Raw genomic sequence first — 24,223 nt, 5'->3', positions numbered from 1 at the left:
AAGTCATTAGGTCAGTGGAAATAAGGTCACTTTCTCCCAGCAGCTGGGATTAACCTGTAAAAAACACATAGATCTGAGCACAGTTCAGTGATCATTTGAGACAGGCCCCTGTGGCTCAGGCTACATCAGGATGAAGACAGGAGATGGGGAAAAAAGCCTTTTCCTAGGCAATAAAACAGGACATTAACCAGTGGGATCTCACCTCCTCAGGCCCCATCTTAATGTTCCATGTACAGTCAGCAGTGATTTGAATAGCCCACTCCCTGTTGTGAGGATAAAAGTTAGTGCTGTTGATGCTCACCCAAAGGAGTGGTTGGGGTTTGGAGGAAGCAAAGAATCTGCATAAGAAAAGATTATCTTTTAAAAGTGATCATTTCTTTTAATTTTAAATTTCCTCTTCTAAGATTAAGACAAGCTGCTGAGCAGCCTTGAGCTCTATGGTTCTTTCAATATAAGAACTCTTCTAATTCATTGATGCATGAGATTAGATACACACATATATACATAATGTTGCATTTTAATTTTTAAAGGATTTAGTCATCTGAGTACCTTTTGAGCTGCCTCAAAGGGCTTCCCCTTCTCTGGGAGCTTCAAGCAGAAACTTGATGACCATTTGCCAAGTATAATCAAATGAGGATTCTGTTTCAAGTATGTCTTGAATTAGATGGCAACTAAGGACCCTTCAATCTCTGGAATTCCATGACTCTGTAACTCACTTATTTTTTCACTCATTATGGATTTTTATGATGATGTATAAGGCTATATAGGCAGTGTAACATAGTAGATAGATAATCACCCAGGAAGACCTGCCTCGGAAACATGCCATGTGACCCTGGGCAAATCACTTGAGCTGTCATTGCCCTAGGCCAGATGGGTCAAACAGGTCTGCCATTGGCATGTAGTCCACAATACTCCTGAGTGTGTATGAACCAGATTAAAATGTGATTTGGAAATATTTAACAAAATAAATGCAAATACAATAAAACATCAATAACATAACATTTTAAAGCTGAATGAGTATGTGACCCTCTAGGAATCCCTATATACAAATGAGTAGCCCTGTTCCTATTTGAGTTTGATACCTCTGCCTTAGGTAACCCTCTAAAACTCCAAATTGCAGAGAATAGAGCTACACTGATAGAGGGAGTTGTTATTTTTTCATGGAAATTCCTTGTTTTGATGAAATCAGAAGACCAAGACAAATCCAGTCTTTCAAGGCACTATACTAGATGTTGTAATAGAATGCAGATATAAAATAAAACATCTCCAGATCACATTCAGGATACATTACCTCCAATTTATCCTGTATTGATCTTATACACATTCATTTGCCAGCTGTCTCCCCCATTAGACTTCGAGCTCCTTGAAAGCAGGCCCTATCTTTTGCCTTTCTTCATATCCCCAGTTCTTGTACAGTTTGTTGTTGTTGTTTAGCAGTTTCAGTCAAGTCCGACTCTTTATGACCCCATTTGGGCTTTTTTCTTTGGCAAAGATACTGGAGTGGTTTGCCATTTTCTTCTCCAGCTCATTTTACAAAGGAGGAAATTGAGGCAACAGGGTGAAGAGCCTTGCCCAGGGCCACACAGCTAATAAGTGTCTGAGACCAATTTTGAAGTCATGAAAGTGAGTCCTCCTGACCCCAGGCCCAGCACTCTGTCCACTGTGTCACTTAGCTACCTCAGGTAGGCACTTAATAAATACTTATTGACTAACTGACTCAATGAGAACAGGAGAAGGTGACAACAGGCCAGCATTTTCAAGTGATTTTCCACAACAGAGTAAATCCTACCAGTCACATAGCTTTCTGAAAGAGTCATAGAGACTACAAGATCCCTCTGTACTTGCTGTTTATTGATTCTGTTCAGTACACAGAAATGCAGCTTTGGAGACTTTCCTTAGACAAGTGGTTTTAACTCATACATCAAAACAATAAAATTCAATTACAGACATGACTAGAGATACACAAATGTTCATAGGTTGTGTTGTCATCAAGCAAGTTGTTAAATATGTTTATAATATAGTTTGCAGAAGGTGTGAGGCAGTTTAATAAATGATATCCTATGAAAATTCCAAATGAAAAATCTCCAATTCACATTAAGATTTTACAAGTTTTCAGAATTGAAGATGTTGTCATACTATTTGCCAGGAATCCTGGAAAGCTTCCTCAGTGACATAAATTGGACTAACCACCCACAGTCTAAAAACAAAGTGGATGAAAACCATATAGGAGTCCCACACCACTTTGGGGCTTTTCTGAATTTGCTTTCTTTTTAGAGTTAGCCTGCTCTTCCTAATGAGGAGTGAGTTTATTTTAGACACTCCTTTGAATTCTCTATATGTTCTGAGGGTTCTGAAAATTTGGGGTACCCTATATGTTTCAGGGAGACAGAGGACTTTTTACCTTACCCAGGATTAAATCCAGTCTGTACATATAGGTCCAAAGTAGGGTAGAAGAGGAGATTTAGGAGGAGAGAAAGAGGGCTAGCAATGGAACCAGTTCTATTTTGTTTTTAGCACTCAATGATCTAATCACCCCAGAACAGAGGACAACCTCAGTGGGAGAAAGATAATGTGATTACTTTAATCCCTCCTGGTGCCAATGGATCTGTGTTGTTGCACAAGCACCAAGAGAAAATGGTTTGCTTTCTAATATAAAAGATGTGATTTTGGTTTCCACTTGAACCCAGGTCCTAAATCCCTGTGGGGAAAGCCCCACATGTTCTGGGAGTTCTATGGGGATCAGGCTTTCCTTCTGATAGGATAACTTTGGGTTTTTTTCCCTTTTCTTTATTGTCTTTGGAAAGTTATTTGCAAGCATTAATAAAGGTATGAGAATTTTGCAAAAAAAGATATTACTCATTAAATTGCATCAGCATATATGTAGGAATGAATGTAACCCTCAAGCCCAGAAACTATAGTAGACCTACATCCTTTTAGGAAAAAAAATCCTCATTTCTCTATTATTTAAGAACTATGCCAAAGGAACTTTGTCAAAAGCACTAGAGTAATTTCTCTCGTGGTGTACTGTAAACTCTGTGAGGCAGGGACCCTACCCTAGCTGATGTTTATATCTCCCCCAGAACCTAGCACAGTAGTCTACACAAAAGATATTTGAAGGCTCTGAAATCCTGTAATTGTAGAAGATCTATGCTGTGAGATTCCTTCCACCAACCTAAATCCATAAGTAAATGCTAATAAGGTATTTGGCAAATATGGGGATTAAGTCATTTTTATCAAAGGTCACATTGCTAGTATGTGTCAGAAACAGGGAGTTTTAACCCAGGTCTCCCTGACTCAGAGTCTAGCACACTGCATACTATTCCACTCTGTTTTCACTCTGCACATAGTAGGGTATTAATATTTGTGGAATGCATGAACATCATGGTGAATAGAGGATTAGAATACTCAGGTTTAGTATTGACTTTAACAGCTATTTACTTCCATTCTTGAAGTAGCTGAGATTTAATTGGTTCTTAACCTTCATCAACCAAGAACTTAGCCCTTCTTTAGCTTAATAGATGATCTTCCAGTTCAGCGGCCATTAAATAAGCCAGCCCTTTGAAGATAACTTGGGTGGGCTGGTCCTTGAACAACAGAAATATTTCATCACAAGCCTTTCCAATTTGTTGGACCTGCTATAGTATGGTGTTCATAGGTATAGTCTTCAAGAACATAGAATGAATTTAATTTCCTTATCTGAGCTTGACTTGAAGACAGGAAAACCTACAAATCCCACCTCAGGTACTTGTTAGCTACACGAATCTTCAAGTCATTTTACCTTAGTCTGTCAGGAAATGCTCTAAAGCTATAACTAACCTGCATTGCTAGAAAGAGTTTCCTCTCAAGGGAATTCCTTGCACCTGTAAAATCTAAGGGCTAGACTATTACTTAGATAACTCAAGGTCTCCTCCTTACCATGAAGACGTCTTGGAAAGAGTCTTTAATAAGGGTTAATACTGATTATTTATTTTTTATTTTTTTATTTTATTTTATTTTATTTTGTGGGGCAATGGGGGTTAAGTGACTTGCCCAGGGTCACACAGCTAGTAAGTGTTAAGTGTCTGAGGCCGGATTTGAACTCAGGAACTCCTGAATCCAGGGCTGGTGCTTTATCCACTGCGCCACCTAGCTGCCCCCCTGATTATTTATTTTCATAGTTTATTTACATAGCCATTTCCTCCTTGAGCTATACACAAAACATCCACCGTATCAGCATTAAAAAATAATTTTATTCCTAGGCAGTTAAATTGATGATTTGTAGAGAAGCAGGTGGAGAGCTAACAATGGTCCAGTAGATAAAGCAGTGGAAAATCAGGCAATCTGGGTTCTAGTCCTGTGACCTTGAGAGTAACTTAACCTTTATGGGCCTCAGTTTCTTCTCTAAAATGGCAGTCGAGTTGATCTATTTCAGGGCTTCTCAACCTGGAGTCCACACATCTCCTGGAAGTCTGTGAAGAGATTTCCAGGGTCCATGAACTTGGATGGAGGGAAAAAAGCATCTTTAATTATCAGAAGGGTCCACCAGACTGCCAAAGGCATCCATGGCACAATAAAACTTAGAGCCCCCTGGTCTACATTATCAGTGAGTTCCTTTCCAACTCAAAATAGTCAAAGGGAGATGGTAGAAAGGAATAGAAAACTGAGGACCTCCTTGGACAGTTTAGTTGTAGAAAGGAAGGACATACATCTATCTCTAGGAAAAGAGGCAAGACAGAGGGGGGAAATAGAAGATATCTCAAAGCTTGATGAACAAACACTGCAAAAGTTCTTGTTTCCCTTAATTCTCTCAATAAAATATGTTTGCTAAAATTAGAGTAAAAGTAGCAATGCATTTGGAGTCCTCAAACCTAGGTTTGAATCCTGCCTTTGCTGCAATGTGATTTGGGGCAAATCACTTTATTTCTCTGGGCCTTAGTTTCATCATCGATCAAAGACTGGAATAGATCAGGGCTTCTTAAACTTTTTCCACTCACGACTCCTTTTCACTTGAGAAATTTTTACATGACCCCAGGCATATAGGTATATAAAATATGTATACATAACCTTTTAGTGTTGCCCAATTTTTTGCGACCCCACGACCCACAATTTAAGAAGCTTTGGACTAGATCAATAGCTGCAAAACACTGAGGGCAATTTTAGGCGGAAAGAATAAATAAAAGGTCCATTTCTTGCTTAGTTATCTTTCTTATTAGTTCTCTATTTCTGATACTTATAATTCTCTACTTTATTGACTCATGGTTTTATGAGTTTGGAAGCTCTCTCTGTGGATTCGGATTCACAATCATCTGACTACCTTAGAAGACAGCCAAAAAATTCATCCGCCTGTAGCCAAATTGTTAATGAGCCTCTATGAATTTTGCTAGGCCTATCCTTGGATAAAAGACATACATAAACCTTTTTCTGATATCATTCCTGAAATGTATCCAGAATAGTTGGGCCAGCCAGAGCTGCTACTATACTCTGCACTCTAGAGAACTCATGGTCACTTGCACTGTTTAATTTCTAAAATGAAGAAATGTTCAGTAATCACATAGTTACACATACCATTTGGACCATACTAACATATATACATACACACACACACACAACTACACACACATACATATGTTCATCTACATGGTGGTCAGATAAAGCAATAGAATGATACTCTCAAGCTCTCTCTTAAGAACTTTGGAATTGATTGCATGACATGGGAGACGCTAGCACAGGACTGCCTAGCATGGCATGCCCTCATCAGGGAAGGTGCCATGCTCTATGAATAAAGCAGAATTGAAGTAGCTCAACAAAAATGTGAGATGTGCAAATCTGGAGAATCCAACCCAAATGTTCGCTGATCTGTGGCAGAGCATTCCGAGCCAGTATTTGTCCGATTAGCTAGTTGGATGCAGTGCAACTCGACTGTAGCATGGAGATATCATTTTAGTCCACTTCAAGAATGAAAGAAAACAATCATGTATGTGTGTGTGTGTGTGTATGTACACACACATATGCATGTATACACACATGTATAATTTTTGTTTGTTTATAAACTATTTTTTCCTCAGAGAGGATAATTAGTTGACTATATGGGTACCTGCTAAGGTTGAATTAAATATCAGGATGGTGTGTGTATATGTGTGTGTGTGTGTGTCTGTGTTTTAGATGCAATTTAAATGTGCAAAGTGCCATATAGATTATTTTCTCCAGGGGAACAAGCACCTTGGGCACTATTCTAATGAAATTCTGTCAAACCAGAATATTGGATTGTTAGACTAACCATCTGGGAGCTCTCCCAAAGAGTCAAATGAAATCAACTTGATCCAACAAAGTCATCAGGTATGAGTAAGGCTCAGTCTTCTCAAGATATAATTGTATGGTATATATGTGTTTCATTCATAGATTTTGGGAATGTTGGTTTTATTCCAACCAGGGTTTATCACCCACTCACTATCTATATAATTCAGCTAAATCATTTTACCTCTATGACCCTCAGTTTCTTTATCTTTAATAGGAAAGGGTTAGATTAGGTAATCTCTCAGGTCCCTTTCTTTCACTGTAGCCTGTGACTTTGTGACTATGAATTTTCCCTCTGATGGAAGAGGGAGGTCACAAAATACCCAAGATTTTATTTTGGCAAAATGTCAGCTCATTCGTCTTCAGAGTATCCTAACATAGCTTCTCCTCCTTTCAACTTCATTCATATCCTCGATTTCCTTGAGGAAAGGAAAGGAAATGATTCTTGACTTTATAGGTCTCTCCCTTAACACAGTGACTGACACAAAGTAAGCACTTAGCAATTTCTTGTTAACTGACTAGGCAGATGCAGCAGATAGATTGAGTATCATTATTTTGTTAAATCAACCTGGAATTTGTCTAACCCACTTAACTTATTTGCTTAGATCTTGGGTTTTTTGATTTTGTTTTCATTTTTTTTTTTTACAAAGTACAGAGCACCAGAGATTCATTATACCCACCTTCCCCAGAACCAAAAGTCTAAAGTCTAGTCATCAAGAAATGGAAGATAGTGAAACCTTAAACAGTTCACATTTGTATTTTTTTTAGGTGGGATAGAATATTTTGCCAGATAGTCAGCAATGATTTATTAAGTGTCTCCATGTGTCAAGCACTGTGCAGAATGCTTGGGATTAGAGGAAGGCCAAAAAAAGAGCCCCTGCTCTCAAAGGGCTCATAGTCTAAAGGAGGTGACAACATACAAATATCTGTGTAGGAGCAAGAAGGTGGGTACTACAGTCAAGGATCACTGGGAAAATGCAATCCACCTACAGAGAAAGAACTGATGGTATCTGAATACAGATGGCACTATATTTTGTTGTTGTTGTTACTTCCTTTTTCTAAAGTTTTCTTGTCTGCTGTGTTTTACGTGACTAAACATATATAACTTAAATTGAATGGCTTGAGTTCTTAAGGGGGGGTAGGGAGAGAGGAAGAGAATTTGGAACACAAAGTTTTAAAAATCGATATTAGTTTGTTTTAACATGTAAAAAGTAATTGATTTTTAAAAAAAGGATCATTGGGAATATAGCTTTTCACAAAAGATGAACTTTTAGCAGAGGCCCAAGGGAAACCAGGAGGCAGAGATGAGGAGGGAAAGATGAGTTACAGGTTTGAGGAAAAGCCATTATTCCTCCTATAGGGATGACGAACATCCCCACATCAAATGTGGGGATTGGACCAAGTAACCTTTGTGGTGTCTCCCATAGACAATGCTCAGAGTCAGAAGATGAAGTGTTGTATGTGAGGGATAGGGAGGAGGCTAAGCTTCCTGGATTGCAGAGTATGAGGAGGGGTGGATTGGAATGGAAAAAGACTTGAAGTAGAACAACCCACCAGCAGGCTGGTGCAATAATCTAGGCATGAGATGCCATGCCATAGTGGTGGCAGTGTCAGAGGAGAGGAGAGGGCATGTAGGAGATGTTACAAAGATAGAAATTACAGGACTTGGATTAAAAGGTTTCAATTAAATGCTAAAGCAAGGATTAAAAATTCATTTGTCTGTGCCTACTTTCTTCATAGTTCCCATCTGGAAATTAATAACAGCAAGCCCAGTAATCACAACTGACATTTAAATAGCCATTTAAGGTTTTCAAAGCTCTTTATAGACATTATCTCATTTGACCCTCCCAACATCCATGAGACAAACTTAGATATTCTCCTGGATCTGGGAATCTCATTGGTGGCTTTTTCCTCTGCTCTTCATCTTATGCAAGGCTTATCTATGTCCTTCCATAAATTCTCCACAAAGTACTTACCCAATGCATTGGAGGCCTTCTTTTAAACCTTTAAATATCATTAAAATCAAAGTGTCATTCTAGAACTTTCAGTCTGTGTTCTCTCACTCTTACTCCATGACCAGTCCACCTCCTTTTCTAAGCATATGTGCATTTTATACCATCTTGTATCCTGATTGGTAAATAGATATTTTATAGCATTTTTTGTCAACCAAATGACTCTAAAGTAGAAAAGTGGAAAGAGAGACAGATTTAGACTCAGACAACCTAAGTCTGAATTTTTGTTCCACTCTTACTTAAGACGCTTTTTCTGGTCCCCTCTATTATCCAGGCTTTTACTCTCAGATTACTTCCCATTTACACCTTGTATGTTCTGTATGTAAATAGTTATTAGCTTTTTTTCTACTGTGATGATTAAAAATTTGAGAGACATAGTTTCTGGGTAATTTAATCATTTTAGTAATAAAGCCAGCATGCTATTAATAAAAGGATGGTCATGTGAATGTCTCTCCCTGACCAAAGACAATCATGGCAATAGGCTCATAGTTCATGTACCCTTTCATAAACCCTTTCAAACAGTTCATCAAAGTCGAATTGGTCAGCATAATCAAGGGTGGGTTATACCAGACAAACCAAAGCTTTAAGCTATCGATTAAAAGAATGTATTCTCTTTTCAATGTGGGGGAGGGTGACTGAGTGAACCCTGAACAGAGAGATTATGTCTACTCAGACTACCCCCAGCCTTCAACTATCCAGACCCCTCCCCCCCCAAAAAAAAATCCGTCTCCACCAAACCTGAGCAGAACACAATTAGCTTCCCTACCCTACATTAAATTCTTTGCATTGTTGGGTGGGGTCTGATGAAAATGAAAAGAGATAATGCAATCTGAGTATCAAAGGGAAACTGCATCTTGAAAAATCAGGGCTTTGGAAGAGGGGAGGAAGCTCTGAATCTCCCCACGATATTGGTTATAAATGATCATTTCTTACACTCCCATATTAGAATTAGAACTCCTTGAAGGCAAGAACCATGGTTTGACCTTTCTTCATAATCTAAGAATTTAGCACAATGCCTTGAATGTCATAAATTCTTTTTTCTATTTTGGTGAGGCAATTGGGGTTAAGTGATTTGCCCAGGGTCAAATAGCTAGTAAGTGTCAAGTGTCTAAAGCTGGATTTGAACTCAGGACCTCCTGACTCCAGGGCCAGTGTTCTATCCACTGTGCCACCTAGCTGCCCCCATAAATTCTTCATAAATATTTGGCAGTTGATTGGGTGCAGTACTTGCCTTGGATTAAGACCTGAATTCAAATCTCACTCCTTATATTTACTCCCTATGTGACCATGGGCATCACTTTGCATCTGAGACTTACTTGCCATATCTAACAAATCCTATGCCTGAAGTCCCTACCTATGTGATACCATGGATAGAGTACTGGGTCTGAAGTCAGGAAGACTCATCTTCCTGAGTTCAAACTGGCTTCTGGCATGTACTTGTGGTATGACCCTTGGAAAGTCAGTTAACCCTGTTTGCTTCAGTTTCTTCATCTGTAATATGAACTGGAGAAAGAAATGGTAAACCTCTCCAGTATCTTTGCCAAGAAAACTCCAAGTGGGTCATGGAGAGTCAGATACAAGTGAAAACAACTGAACAACGAAAGTACCTCCCTTACAGGATTTTTATGAGACACAAATGGGATAATGCATAGAAGGTCAAATAGATTAAGTTTAAGGCTTCATGATGATAATAGTTGTACAGAAACTGGAAAGCAGCTCTCAGATCAGAAGTCTTCTGATCTCAAGAGCCACACTCTTCCCAAATGCTTCTTTTTATATCATGTTCCATGTCTAGAGACAAATAAGAAGTGGTTCAACCAAACTGCACCCCAAGACTGGGGAATCTGATGACTTAGGCCACCAACTTGTTGAATGACTTTTAGCAAGTGGCTTCGCTTCCTTAATCTGTGGTTAGGGAAAATGAAGGAACTTGAACTAGGCTAATAGACTGATTGATCTAAAACTGGAAAGGACCTCGGGGGCTGCCTTGTCTTCCCACCTCATTTTACAGATTAAAAAACTGAGACCCAGGGAATTTAAGTGACTTACCTAAGGTTACACAGCTAGTACCATTCAGAGGTAGAATTTTAACCTGGAACCTCCAACTTAATAGCCAGAGGCCTTTCTACTATACTACACTACCAGATTTTTAAGTTTTATTTCAGCTGCTCCATTTGTGAGTCTATCTCACACACACAAAGAGTAGGAATGGATCAGAATTTCTCTCTTATTTTATTTTGTCTCGATTACATGTAAAAATTTATAACATTCATTTTTTAGTTTTGAGTTCCAAATTCTTTCCCTTTCTCCCTTCCCTCCTCGCTCCTTGAGAAGGCAAGCAATTTGATATCAATTATACATGTGCAGTCTTGCAAAACATATTTCCACTATCAGCCATGTTGTAAAGGTAAACACAAACCACCAAATAAAACAAAAAAAAAATAAAGAAAGAAAAAATAGTATGCTTCAATTTGCATTGAGATTCCATTAATTTGGGGCAGCTAGGTAGCACAGTGGATAAAGCACCAGCCCTGGATTCAGGAGGACTTGAGTTCAAATCCTGCCTCAGACACTTGACACTTACTAGCTGTGTGACCCTGGGCAAGTCATTTAACCCCCATTGCCCAGTAAAAAAAAAAGAAAAAGAAAAGAAAAAGAGATTCCATGAATTCTTTCTCTAGAAGTGGATAGCATTTTTCATCATGAGCTCTTTGGAATTTACTGTGTTGCTGGGAATAGCTGTCTTTCACAGTTGACCACAGTACAATACTGCTGTTACTGTATGTAGTATTCTGGTTCTGCTCACTTTCATTTTGTACCAGTTCATAAAAGTCTTCCCGGGTTTTTCCAAAAACATCCTACTTGTCAAATGAATTGGAATTTAAGAGCTAGCAGGGACCTCTGCAGCTATGTAGTCTAATCCTTACACAAGTCTAACTTATCTGACAAGTGATCATGCAGTCTCTGCTTGGAAAACACCAAAAAGATGGAACTTACCATGTAGTGAGGAAACCCTTGTCTAATGTACACAAGAGATCCACACAAAATGCTCTGAGATATCAACGGAGAGATGGTTTTTCCTCTGGTTGGGCAAATCAAGAAAGGCTACTTTAGGAGTAAGTAGCAAATGCCTTGAGTTTTGAAGTAAAGGATGTATCTCAATGGATAGAAAAGAAATAGAAAAATATTCCAGGTTTTGTGAATAGTGTGAACAAAGATGTGGAGGCTGCTCTGCTGAGGGCATTTAGAGAATGGCAATTCACACTATAGTCATGAGTTGTAGGCAGCATAATTTCAGCAATGGCTGCTCAGTTTCTCATAGCCACTTAATGTGTTTATAATACATATAATACCTATTCTTAGGCATTGAATTATATCTACAGTGCAAAGGATGCTCTGAAAAGTCTTTGAAATGACAATGATTTTCTTCATTTGTCTATAGGCTGTTAAACAGCAGACTAAAAATACTGACTTTATAATTTTATATCTTCAAAGACGAATGTTGTCCATTGACTGGGAAGATATAGGAAACCAATCTGCTTTTTCTTATATAGCCAGTTGTTGTACATGGTATATGGAGGAGAAGGGTTAAGTATAAACTTACTCACTACAATTGGGTGGCTATATTTATGCCTTTTGGTATCTGTGAAGATAACAGTGTCAGCAGTACAATCTTAGACTTCAAATGTCAACCAGATAATTATTTCCCATGGTAGCCTTGGCCTTGTTTAGAGGGATGATTTGATGCCTCAGCTTTTCCATAAGTCATTCTGCCAGTGATATTTATTTGGGGCTCAAAGTACATAGATCTGAGTCTCTAGGGTTTGTGTTATGTATGTATGTGTGTGCATATCCACGCAGGCATATTTGTCTTGCATTTTTAAATCTGTCTTTTTTCATTGGTAAGAATAACCTCTGGGCATTCACAAACAGAAATTTAGTTCTAGTGTGTGAATGGATGGCTTTGAGGGAAGCACAGGAATGGAATATACCTCCTGCCTCTCAACAGACAGAGAGAGGCTTCCTCCAGTAGAATGATGCTTATGTTATCAGAGGAGATCACTATATCGGGGCAGGGCGGGGGGGGGGGGGGAGTGTTACTTTAACTATCCTTCATTACAAGGGGACATTTGATTCTAGGGACTCAGAAAGGGGGTGGAATGTCCAATGGTAAAAAATAGCAGTTAAAAATCATCAAGTAAAAAGAAATAAAAGCATTAATGTTTTTCTATTTTATAATGGGAAAAAAGAAACTGTTAATAGTATACAGGAATACTTAATTCGTAGAAGCCTTTGATAGGCATTCATAATGTCAAAAGTAAAGCCATTTAAAGAAACTTTCTGATTATTTATGTAATAAACCTGCCTGAAGAAGAATATATCTCTCTCTCCTTTATCATCTTCAGCTGGATAAACACATTCTTTAAATATGGCATTGTCATCAATCGAGTCATTGCTGTGACAGCAGCATACAAATACAAAGAATAATTACTCACTTCCAGAGGAAATGAGACAACACTTATTTTAATTGTCCTAGCATTCTAAATTCATTTTGCATTTATTATTAACAACAGCAATAATAATTAATTCATTCAAAATTCATTGGATATCTAATATAATTCCAGAGATGTTTCATTGCAATTTATCACCCCATCATCTAGCCATTAACTAATCATTTATGTTATTTTAACAGAATATATTGCTACCCACTAGAAATGATTTAATTTATAGAGTCCTAGTAAAGATTGAACAAATACAATCTGTTGCTGTAGTAATGTAAACGAGGATGACCATCATTATTGGCTCCCCATGTCACCAGTGTCAGGAGCCTGCCTGCTTAGCCATCCTTGGCAATATCAAAATTAGCAATCAAAACCCATTTACTTTCTGATAGCTTGAGGCAGCATATCACAGCAGTCCGACTGCTGGCCCTGGATTCAAATCCCACATAGTTATTTGCTATGTCTATGGCAAATCACTTCACTTTACAGAGCCTCAGTTTACTCATTTTTAAAAAAGGAATAATAGGGGGCAGCTAGGTGGCGCAGTGGATAAAGCACTGGCCCTGGATTCAGGAGTACCTGAGTTCAAATCCGGCCTCAGACACTTGACACTTACTAGCTGTATGACCCTGGGCAAGTCACTTAACCCCCATTGCCCCGCAAAAACAAAAACAAAACAAAACAAAAAGGAATAATAATACTTATAGTACCTACTTGATATAGTTCTTTGTAAGGGCCAAATAAGATATTGTATGAAAAGCACTTTTTGAACTTTATAGAAAAGTCAGTATTTTATAAAAGTTAGTTATCTTCATTGTTGAACTTAGAAAATGGGAGAGGGGATAATAATTCTCATTTCCTTCATATGGCTTCAGTTAGAACAGTTTATTGTTCTGTTGTTTCAGTTGTGTTCAACTCTTCATGACCTCATTGGGGTTTTTTTGGACAAAGACACTGGAGTGGTTTGTTGTTTCCTTCTCCCTCTCATTTCACAGATGAGGAAACTAAGGCAAACAAGGTTAAGTAACTTGCCCAGGGACACAAGTAAGTGTCTGAGGTTTCTGACTACAGGCCCAGTGCTCTATCCACTATGCCACCTAGCTACCTACTCATGACAATAGTGAGCCCCATTGAGTCCTATATTGTATGAGGAAGATTGTACAAATCTGAATTTACGTGCTTCTTTGATTAACAACTGAGTTTTTTTTTCATTAAAAGGACAACCATTGACCTTTTTATTAAAGTTTCACATAGAGAAGGGATGTACATGATCTCCAACATACATGCGGAGCAGGAATGGAGACTCTAGCATGTTTCCTGATCACACTGGACATTCCAAGAAAGCATAACTATAAGCTTGTGAGGGATCTAAGGCCCCTTTTCCATCTCTGTTTCAATCTGCCTCCCCTCCTCCCTATCTCTCTCTCTCTCTCTCTCTCTCTCTCTCTCTCTCTCTCTCTCTCTCTCTCTCTCTCTCTCTCTCTCTCTCTCCCTTCCTCTCTCTATCTGTCTCTTCCTCTCTTTTACTTTGTCTCTCTTTCTTTTCCTCTCTGTCTCTATTCTTCCATCCCTTCCTTTCCCCTTTCTCTGTGTCTCTCTCTCTTCCTGGCATAAGACCATTCTTGGGCATTCCTGCTCTTCTCCATTGATTGAGGATATTTATCAACTGGTAGTCTTTTCCATCCTTTCCAAGGTGTATTTGTGAATCTTGGTAGTTTTAGGGTTACAGTTCAGGATTATATTCACAACTTTCAACAGCTTCTATTGGCAGATTGATGGAGGAAGGGCAGGCATTACAGACCTAGTGAAGAATGTGAACACACATATGGAGGTGAGAAAGCCTGGGGCACATTTGAGCAATGGTTTCTTCATATAAATCATTATGAACATTCTGTTAGTTCCTGTTTCATTCTTTCTACCACTTCTAGTCTGGCCAGAGATCACCAGACAGCCTGACTGATGACCCTGTCGACTTTTGATCAACTTCTGAGCCTTGCCCAGGTCAAATTGTTGTTGTTTGTCCTTCATTCTCAAAGAGAATCATGGAGTGATGTTATGACTCACACTGAAGTAGATTTTAAGTAAGGGAGGGCTGTGCAAGGTCACCAACCTCACTCTCTTTTCCAGAGCTATCTGGGTCCAGTGGCAAGATATATATATATCAGGATGACTGGAGATGGACCTGGATGTTTAAGGCAATTGGGGTTAATTGACTTGCCCAGGGTCACACAGCTAGTATCTGAGGTGAGATTTGAACTCAGGTCCTCCCATCTTCAGGTCAAATAGCAAGTCTGTGTCTGAAGTAGAGAAGTGGGATATGAACTCAGGTCGTCTTGACTCCAGACCTGGACTATATCTACTCTGCCTCCAGCTGCCTCAAAAGAGTTTTCATGAACAGAAAGTCAAGACTTTCATCTGTACACAGAGTCCCCTGTGACCCTTTATTTTAGACCTTTCACTCTGCAAAAGTTGATCCAATAAGGCATTCAAAAAAATATGAGGCCTGACCTGTGATTTTATTGGAATAGGAAACTCAAGCCTGAAAAGTACCTCCAGCTACTTATTTCAGAGAGTTTCCTAGGGTGCTTTATTTATAGAGCTGAGGCCAAAACAGTTTGGATCACAGAGGCTATCAATCAATCAATCAATTACATCACATCACGTTCAATTACTTGAACTTGGGTCTTTCCGGCTCCAAGGTCAATCTCTGTGCACTTAGCTTTGCCTTATTAATCAATTAGAATGCAAATAGGATTTATTAATCAATTAGAATGCAAATAAGACTTATTAATCAATTAGAATGCAAATAGGTATTGATCATTAAGTATCGTCTTGGAATAATGCAGATAAGCAGTCAAACTTCTTGCTTCAGTTAATTGCCAAAGGTTAGAGTGATAGTGAAATAAAATGAAACCATTCATGGCAAATACGGTGCTGAACCTATCTTGTTTAGAAAAGAAAAAAAAATATTTGAATGCTGTCATTCATGTGCTTTTAAATTCAGTTTAACCCATTCATTTAACTTAAAACTTGTCATAGCTTTTTGGGGGGTGTGATATGATTATTTTCTGTCTCTAACTTGGTACGTTTTTTCCTTTTACAGTTACTTTTAAAATGATGCTTATAATTTCATATTTTGTTCTGACTTCAAAATAAAATGCAAAAACAGGAAGACTTGTTTGAAATGTTTCCATGTATGTCTGTGCTAGTATGAAAATAGACAATTCTATATCCAAAATCTATCTTTCCCCCTTCTGCTTCTTTCTCCTCCTTTTCTTCCTGATTCTTTTCTCCTCCTCTTTTTCTCCCCTTATTTTTCTTCCTCTATTCTCAGTTTCAGTCTGTATGTGTGGAAATAATCATTTGATGTCCATTAAGTTTCTAACTTAGCAAAGTACAGTAGCTACAAGGAATAACTATAAAGAAACAGAAACAGAGAAATATGACAATGTGACTTTGAGGAGGAAAAATCTGAAGGACCCTTATTTTTTCCCTCTTACTCTCTTTGAAACACTATCAGATGAATGAATGAAAATAATTTAAGTGCCAAACACTACTATGCTGAAGATACAGATACAGAAACAATGATAGCTCTTGCCTTCAGTAAATTTACATTCTAACAGGGAAGAAAAAGTATACAGGGGAATGACAAACAGGGAGAGGAGTACTTTGCTTCTGAAATTTACAAGAATGGTGGGTGGAGATAGGGGGAGAAGGTTGACACATCCTTTCCAGGGACAATGAAAGAGTTGGTTTGATTGTGATTACAGAACTGGAATTAAGGATAAGTATTTAGGAAACATGTGAGAGCAAGAAAGCTAGTGAGAATATGGCTAGAACTGGGCCTACATGGCGCAGCTGACTGAGGTAGGCATCAATCAGGCCACTGGGGCCCCAGATGGCAATTGCTTTGGTACGTGGTAACTGGTCAGATTGCAAGAAATATTGTTGCTTCTTAAATCTTTTACCTAGCCAAACTCATGATCAGAAGTTTTAGGAGATTTCTTTCCCCTTCATATTCTTCATTCAGGAATGTCTAAGACTATAAATACTGCTTCTCTATCAGAATAAGCCTACATTTTCCATATTCTGACTTTGTCAAAGCATAATAATAATAATTGGTTGTAGTTCATTTGTATAAGAAGAGAACTATATTGACCAACTTCCAGCAGGATCATCCTTGAATTCTTTTCACAACAAAGGTGATAGATTTATGCAGTCTAACTTTATCCTTTTACCTAATGCTCCTTTGGACCAATATGAAAGGCTTGGGAAATGATTAGTTGAAGCTAGGGATATAGACTGTGGCCTGAGAATATAGCAGAGTTAATTGGCCCATACAGGATTGAACTTTTGACCTTGGTCTCATTAGGAGTAGCCATCACAAATCCTCAACTTCTTGAAATAAAGGAAGATGGGAAAAGAGCCTAGAAGAATGCCCATTATTGGAAAAATGCTATAATAGATGTGCAACCATTTCAGAAAACTATGTCAAAGAATTACATTGCTTTTATTAAATAAACACTACATAAGAGTTCTGTTTTTCTGTCCTTTTTCTCCTGTAGGTCTAGGCTTCAGTATCGCAGGAGGTGTGGGCAATCAACACATCCCTGGAGACAACAGTATTTATGTTACTAAAATTATAGATGGAGGCGCAGCACAGAAAGATGGACGTTTGCAAGTAGGAGACAGACTACTAATGGTGAGCATAAGTAAAAGCAGGCATTTATAGACCTAAGGAAATCCTGGCTTTTAGATTGTCCATATTTGGAACTATGAAGATTAAAGCAGTTGAGAACAGCAGGGTGGAACATGGCAAGCCTATTTTGGACAGTTGAATAATGTAAGACAATATGATGATTTGTAAAGAGCGCTTTCTCTGTAGTTGGAGAACCTGGGTTCTAATGTTACCTTTGATGTTCCCTACCTGTTCAACCTTGGACACGTCACTTAACTTCTCTGGGCCTCAGTTTCCTCATCTGTCAAAAGAACAGATTAAACTGGATCTTGCCTCTAAGGACCAATCCAACCTTGGTTTTATATTTCCATTAAGTTGTTTTAGTTGTTTGTTTGTTTTTAATAGAGGCGAAAGTTATTACTTATCACATAGGATTCAAGCTTTATGTTGCTGTTTCATTTCGTTTGAATAATAGATTTAAAAGCAGAGGGATTTTTAAGCTTCAGATTTTACTGACCACTTTCACCCGATGAGTCAAGTAACTAAACCCCTTATGAGGGAGGTTGTGCATGTATTATTATACCCATTTTATAGATGAAGAAATTGAGGCCAGAGAAAGAAAGTGATTTGCTAAGAGTCACACAATTATTCAGTGACAAAACCAGGATCCAAATTCATGCCTTCCTTGATGCTACCCCATACCACACTGATTCTTACTTCCAAGTGAGAAGATTGGAGGGAAATATAAAGGGAACCACATTTGGGCATTTGACAGTGAAGAATGGGAAGGATTTCAAATAGTAGGAAAATGGAAGATGGATAGAAATGTCAGACTTAGTAAATTGTGTGAGCAAGGATATGGAGGTAGGAAAATACAGTGTATGTTTGGACAATGGGATTACTCTCAACATCTACATCATTGCCTGACACATGACCAGTCAGAGAACTTTAGAATTTTAAGGTGCCTTATAGGTCATATGTTATAACTCTCTACCTGAGTTCCCTTGATATGACGGGGAAGGTAATGATGCCTACTTGTATACCTCTAATGATGGGTAATTCAAAGATTTCCAAAGCAGCCCATCACATTGTTGGATAAATCTCTTAGGAAGCTCATTCTGGAAGATGACTTCCATCTTAAAATGTCCACCAATTGATTCAAGTAGAATAAATCTCTTCCACACAATTAGGAGGGGGAATAAGCATTTATGTAGCACCACCATGTACCAGTCACTGTGTAATGTGATTTACAAATGTTATCTCATTTTATTCTCATAACAACCCTGGGAGGTAGATACTATTATTATCCCAATTGTTCAGTTGAAGAAACTGAGGCAAACATTTGCTCTGGGACACAGAGGTAATCAACGTTTGAGGCCATATTTGAACTCAGATGTTCCTCACTTCAAGATCAGAACTCTACTCCTCTACCACCTACCTGCCTCTATCTCTTCACAGCAAAAATTATATCCCTCTCTCCCAAGTCTTTTCTTCCTCAGGGTAAACATCCCTAATTCTTCAACCATGTATATGATATATAGTTATTTCAAGCCTCATTTGGATTTACATGGGGGAAAAATTAAATTTCCCATATGTAATACAAAGGCAAAATGCTCATGTAAATATCATTTATTTGGACTCTTGTATATCATCAGGAAAAAAAAAACTTAATGCCTGATACTTTGTCCCTGAAAGACAACTGTGTAATAAAAAGATAATGTGCATAATATAGAAAAAGGTTGTGGGCTCAGATCTTGTTTCTGACACATAATATCCATGTGACTGAGGACACATTATTTAATTACCTGGTGCCTCAGTTTTCTCACCTGCAAAATGGCACTAAAAATATTATTATCACAGGGATATTATAATGAATGAGCCTTGTTAAACACAAAGTACTATATAAATGTGAGTGGTTATTATTACCATTATTATTATCTGTGAGCATTATAGTAGATGCTCCAAATAGTGACCTTATCACTTCCTTTTCTCATTGTTCTGACCAAACTTCCCTCCCCTGTATACACAGACACACATACACTTTTGTCTTGTGTAGAATTTTTTCAGGATCCTTGGTTCAATGGAAGCTTCAACTTTCTAGACAGCGTTGTCACAGTGCTGAGTCCCATATAGAGTCAGTTATGTTGATTGCTCAGTGGATAGAGTTCAGTGCCTGGAGTCAGGAAAACTTGAATTCAAATCCAGCCTCAGACACTTCCTAGCTATGTGAGTTGGAGCAAGACACTTAAATCTCTGTCTGCCTCAGTTTCCTCAACTGTAAAATGGGAATCAATAACGCCTAGCTCCCAGAACTGTTGTGAGGAACAAAATGAAATAATTCAATTAATTGAATTCAATAAACATTTATGAAGCACCTACTATGTTCCAGAAATTGTGCTAAGCATAGGGTAGAAAAGAGGGAAGAGCAATCAGAGGGTACCTGTAGGAGGAACATGATGTTCTACAGAATCAGAAGCTACCTGGAAAGTTCTCAGCCCTCTCTAAAGGAAGGTTTTGAGGGGAGAGACAACTGAGGGAGTTCAGGTGATAAGGCACTGCACTAAGTAAGTAATATTTGTAAAGTTCTTAACATGCTTGACACATAGTAAGAGCTGAATAAATGCTTCACACATAGTAGGTGGTTGATAAATGCTTGTTTCTCCTCCTCTTTGTATTTGCCTGTGTCTGTGTGCTTTTCACACATTTCTACCTATCAGATTTCTTGGGAAGGCCCCTGTTGGTTTCTCCTGATGCTTCCCCCTCTTCTTAATCACTGGGATTGTTTGTGAATTTATTATCAGAATATATTTTTAGATAAGTCACTCTCACTCACCAGGCCATGGTTTCCTGGACTGTCAAATGAATGAATCGAACTAGGACTTCCCTGAGGTGCCTCAATACCCTCTGAGCTCTTAATGATGGAACCTCAAGCCCTCCTGATCTATATAGTATTATTCCTGCCAGCAGCTCTTCTGCACACTGTTCTCTACCTGTTACAAATGCAATATCATGCTAAGTGTTATGGGATGACTTTTTATAGCTCTATTTAGAATTCTGGCCTGATTTTCACATTTTAAAATAACAATAATAATAATCAAGCCACTGTAAATCTGTCAAAAATGTTTCCTGGCTCCATGCTAACAGCCCACCCTCTTTTACAATTTTTCTTGACATTCATTGTCGAGGTAGCTTTTTTCCCCCAAAATAACTAAGACATCATACTTGAATGTCTTAAATTTAAAATACGGTATTAAAAATGCACCTGGAACAGGAACACATCGCCTGTCTTATGTAAGAGGGGGAAAAAATAGCCCTGCCCTCCGGGTAGGTGCCAAGCTTGGGAGATCAGGGAAAGTTTGAAAAGAAATGATTCAGTGCATATTGTGTGAGAGAAAAATAAATGAGTAGAAGCTTCTGAAAGACAGATTGCTGGAAACAAAAGGAAGATGAGTTCTCTTTCTTCAAAGCACAAAACGCATTATGTTTCCTCTCTTGCTGCATCCCATCCTCATCTTTCCCTTCCCCTTCCCTTCGAGCGAGGAAGTACAGATTATCCAGCTCCTTTGAATCCCCAGCTGAGTCCTCCTGAATTATTCTTTTTCTAAAGCTATTTACACCATATCCCTCTGCCATGCTTCAAACTTCAAACTTCAGTGATTTCACATTGGGATGGATGTTCCTTGTACAAGTATCCTGAACCCAGGCATATTCTGAGGGGCCCACTTTATCCCAGTAAATCCCTTACCTCTTGGCTGTCCTTCTGGTGATGAGCCTCCATCTATTTGTCTTTGACCATGCTGGCTGGGTGGTCCTAAGCAAGTCACTTTCATAGGTTAAATGGAGATAATAGGCAAGTCACTTTCATAAGTTAAATTTGGGATAATAACAGAACCAATCTCATAGGGATAAAAATGTAAATGCATTGTAAATGCTTTACAGACATTAAAACACTATGTGAGGTCAAAGGACCTGGGTTCCAATGTTGGCTCTGTCAGCTAGCTAGTTATGTGACCATAGATAAATCACCTCACCTCTTAAGGCCTCAATTTTCTCATTTGTAAAATTACCGCAGCTGATGTTTATAAAAAGCTTTAAAAGTTTGCAAAGTACCCTAAGTATCTTATTTTATTGGAGTCTCACAAGAAGTCTATAAAAGTGGGTACTACAGGCTCACATTATGAGATTAAATGATTTTTCTGTGATCAATTACCTATTAAGTAAATGAAGCAAGCAATGAAGTCAGGTCTTCATTCTCCATGCCCAACATTCTATCCACTAAGTCAGGCTGCCACTCAGAGCTCTCTGCCAATATATGAAGAGATGGCATGTGGAGGAAGGAGGAGGCATGTTCCGTTTGGCCCCAGATGACAGAACAGGAAGCAATGAGAGAGTTGCCAAGAGACAAATTCAAGATTGATATAATCAACTAATTAATCAACAAGCATTGAGAAAGTAACTGCTATGTGTCATGAACTCGTGCTTGGTGCTGGGAATAAAAATACAAAGAATGAAACAGTCCTTATTCTCAAGGAGTTTACATTCTTAATGAAGAGGATAATGAGTATAAAGTGTATCCCAAAAGTCTTAGCACAGTTTTAAGCTATTAAAGCTTAAAAGTCCATAAAATATAGAGAGAAGAAACACAGTAAACAAATAAAAATTAAAATTAAGAATTTCTGTAAAACAAGGGCTATCCAAGAGTGGAACTGGCTGCCTCTAAGGAAGACTTTTTCATTGGAGGATTTCAGGGCAAGGCTAAAAAAAATGCTTGTGGGGTACATTTTAAAAGGGATTCTTTAGGGGGTAGGCGTATGGGCCCTGCATTCCCTTCCAACTCTGAAATTCTGTGATGGCTCAAGGTCCCTTCTGCCTCTGAATCTATGATGTTATGACAAATGCCATGGGGAGAACAACTTAAGAGTCCATCTGTGTTTTAGGAGTTTCCTATACCAATAGAACCACAAATAAACATATAAATGCAAGGTTGTGTTATTTTTATTGGTAATGTCAAAGAGTTTTGATTCAACAAGCATTTATTAAGCACATTCCTAGTCTCAAGGAGCCTATAGTCTAACAGAGGAGAAAACAAAAGTGTGTGTGTGTGTGTATATACACAAATACATATTATATATTATAATCATATATATTCTGTTTAAATTGTATATATTTGTTCTGTGTACATAAATACACATATACACATTATTCTTTGTGTATGTATATATGTATGTATATTATATATGCATGTATATAAACGCAATAAATATATATAGCATATACATAATGTGTAAATATATATGAAAAGTAAACAGGTAGTGAATAAATACAATTATAAACACCTTCTAAAACTTAGAGCTATCCAAAAGTGGAGTGGCCCTCTCCTGGGCACTGGGTATACAAAGACACCATACAAAGTTGTCCCTGCCATTTTATGGGGCCTGGTAGTTTCTCAAATTACAGTTTAGGTGCCCTACCCAACCCACTTCCTACTCCCTAGTTCATTTTCTGGTGTGCCTCCAATCCTGATATCGCTAGCTGCATATTCATCTCCCCATATCCATCATCTGCTTATTCTGTTGCTTGTGGCAAGTAATTGCATTCCATCCCCACCACCACCGCCCTCCTCCACACCCCTCTGTACCTCTGTTCTATTGTGTTCATTCGCCAGGCACTGGTTTAAACTCCTACACACCCTAATTTATCCTGAATTGGCCAGCATATCCCCTGGCACCTTCTTGTTCATCTGGAGTTTGCCCTACTCCCCCGAGCTCACGGTGGCATTTCATCTTCTGTCTGAGTCATGTCACCAACAGCTTTCCTTGTGGTCTGTTCTCTTTGCTAATATGAGGAGACCACCATCCAGCACATGTGATGTGCCCACCATCCGACACCTCCCTCAGAGTCTCAGGATTGCTTTCTAAAGTGGAGAGCTGACTGCTGGGCCCTAACTATCTCTCACAGATAGTCAGTACCAAACAAAATCAGATGCAGTCTAGCATGCATCTTAGAAAGAGTGCTGCATTTTGTCGGATGTCTTGGGATTCAATCTGAATTTAAATTCTAGTTCCATCCTCCATTGCCTGTGAAGCTTCAAGAAACTAATTTTATCTCTCTACGCCTCACTTTCTTCCTTTATAAAATGAGTGGGTCCAACTAGATGGTCTCTGTAAATCATAGAAAGAACACCAGTTTGAGAATCAAGAGATCCGTGTTCTAGCCCTTCTGCTTAGACAGTAAATTGCTGTATTACCTTGGACAAGTCACCCTCCATCTCTGGGCTTTAGTCACCCCTTCTGTTAAAAGAGAGGGAGAGGAGGTGCTGAAATGATCCATTAAGGCCCCTCCAAGCTCAAACAGTCCACGGTCCTTGATTCAGTGGAAGTAACAATCACAAGACTTATCAGCCAATCAGCTGCATCCTTTCATCAGACAATCAGCACCAGCTGTAGCCCCATTGTCTTGAGAGTTCATGGGATGATATGCACACATAATTAACCCAAACAGACCCACTTTTGTGAAATACAATTTGAAGACTTCAGCACAAAAGAAGACTTCTTGGGAGAGCTCCCATACTATTCTAGAGCTTTCAAAAGACCACATACAAGCCTCATCAGCGGTACCCTAATTAAACTCAACAGCTCCCAGATGTTCACAGGAAATGCACACTGAAGATTTTCACCAAGGAATATCCTTTCTGGAAAATGAAACAAGTTGGTGGACATCACCACAAAAGCACATCTCAGTCAGGGTGTTTTATGTTT

The 24,223-nt window shown here is 38.6% G+C and overlaps 1 protein-coding gene across 11 annotated transcripts in view; it reads left to right on the top strand.

Moving 5' to 3' along the window:
• Nucleotides 1-24,223, top strand: part of DLG2 (discs large MAGUK scaffold protein 2) — a 2,692,860-nt gene that overhangs the window by 1,973,372 nt on the left and 695,265 nt on the right. For all 11 annotated transcript variants that reach the window (XM_043992745.1, XM_043992737.1, XM_043992735.1 and 8 more), the window contains one exon: nt 17,353-17,489. In XM_043992745.1, coding sequence (XP_043848680.1) covers nt 17,353-17,489 — 137 coding nt within the window. The remainder of the gene's footprint in view (nt 1-17,352; nt 17,490-24,223) is intronic.

This window comes from Dromiciops gliroides, chromosome 3, assembly GCF_019393635.1.
Source record: "Dromiciops gliroides isolate mDroGli1 chromosome 3, mDroGli1.pri, whole genome shotgun sequence".
In the NCBI taxonomy this organism is placed as follows: Eukaryota; Metazoa; Chordata; class Mammalia; order Microbiotheria; family Microbiotheriidae; genus Dromiciops; species Dromiciops gliroides.
The sequence above is the reverse complement of the archived record's forward strand: the minus strand, read 5'-3'. Positions and strand labels throughout refer to the sequence as shown.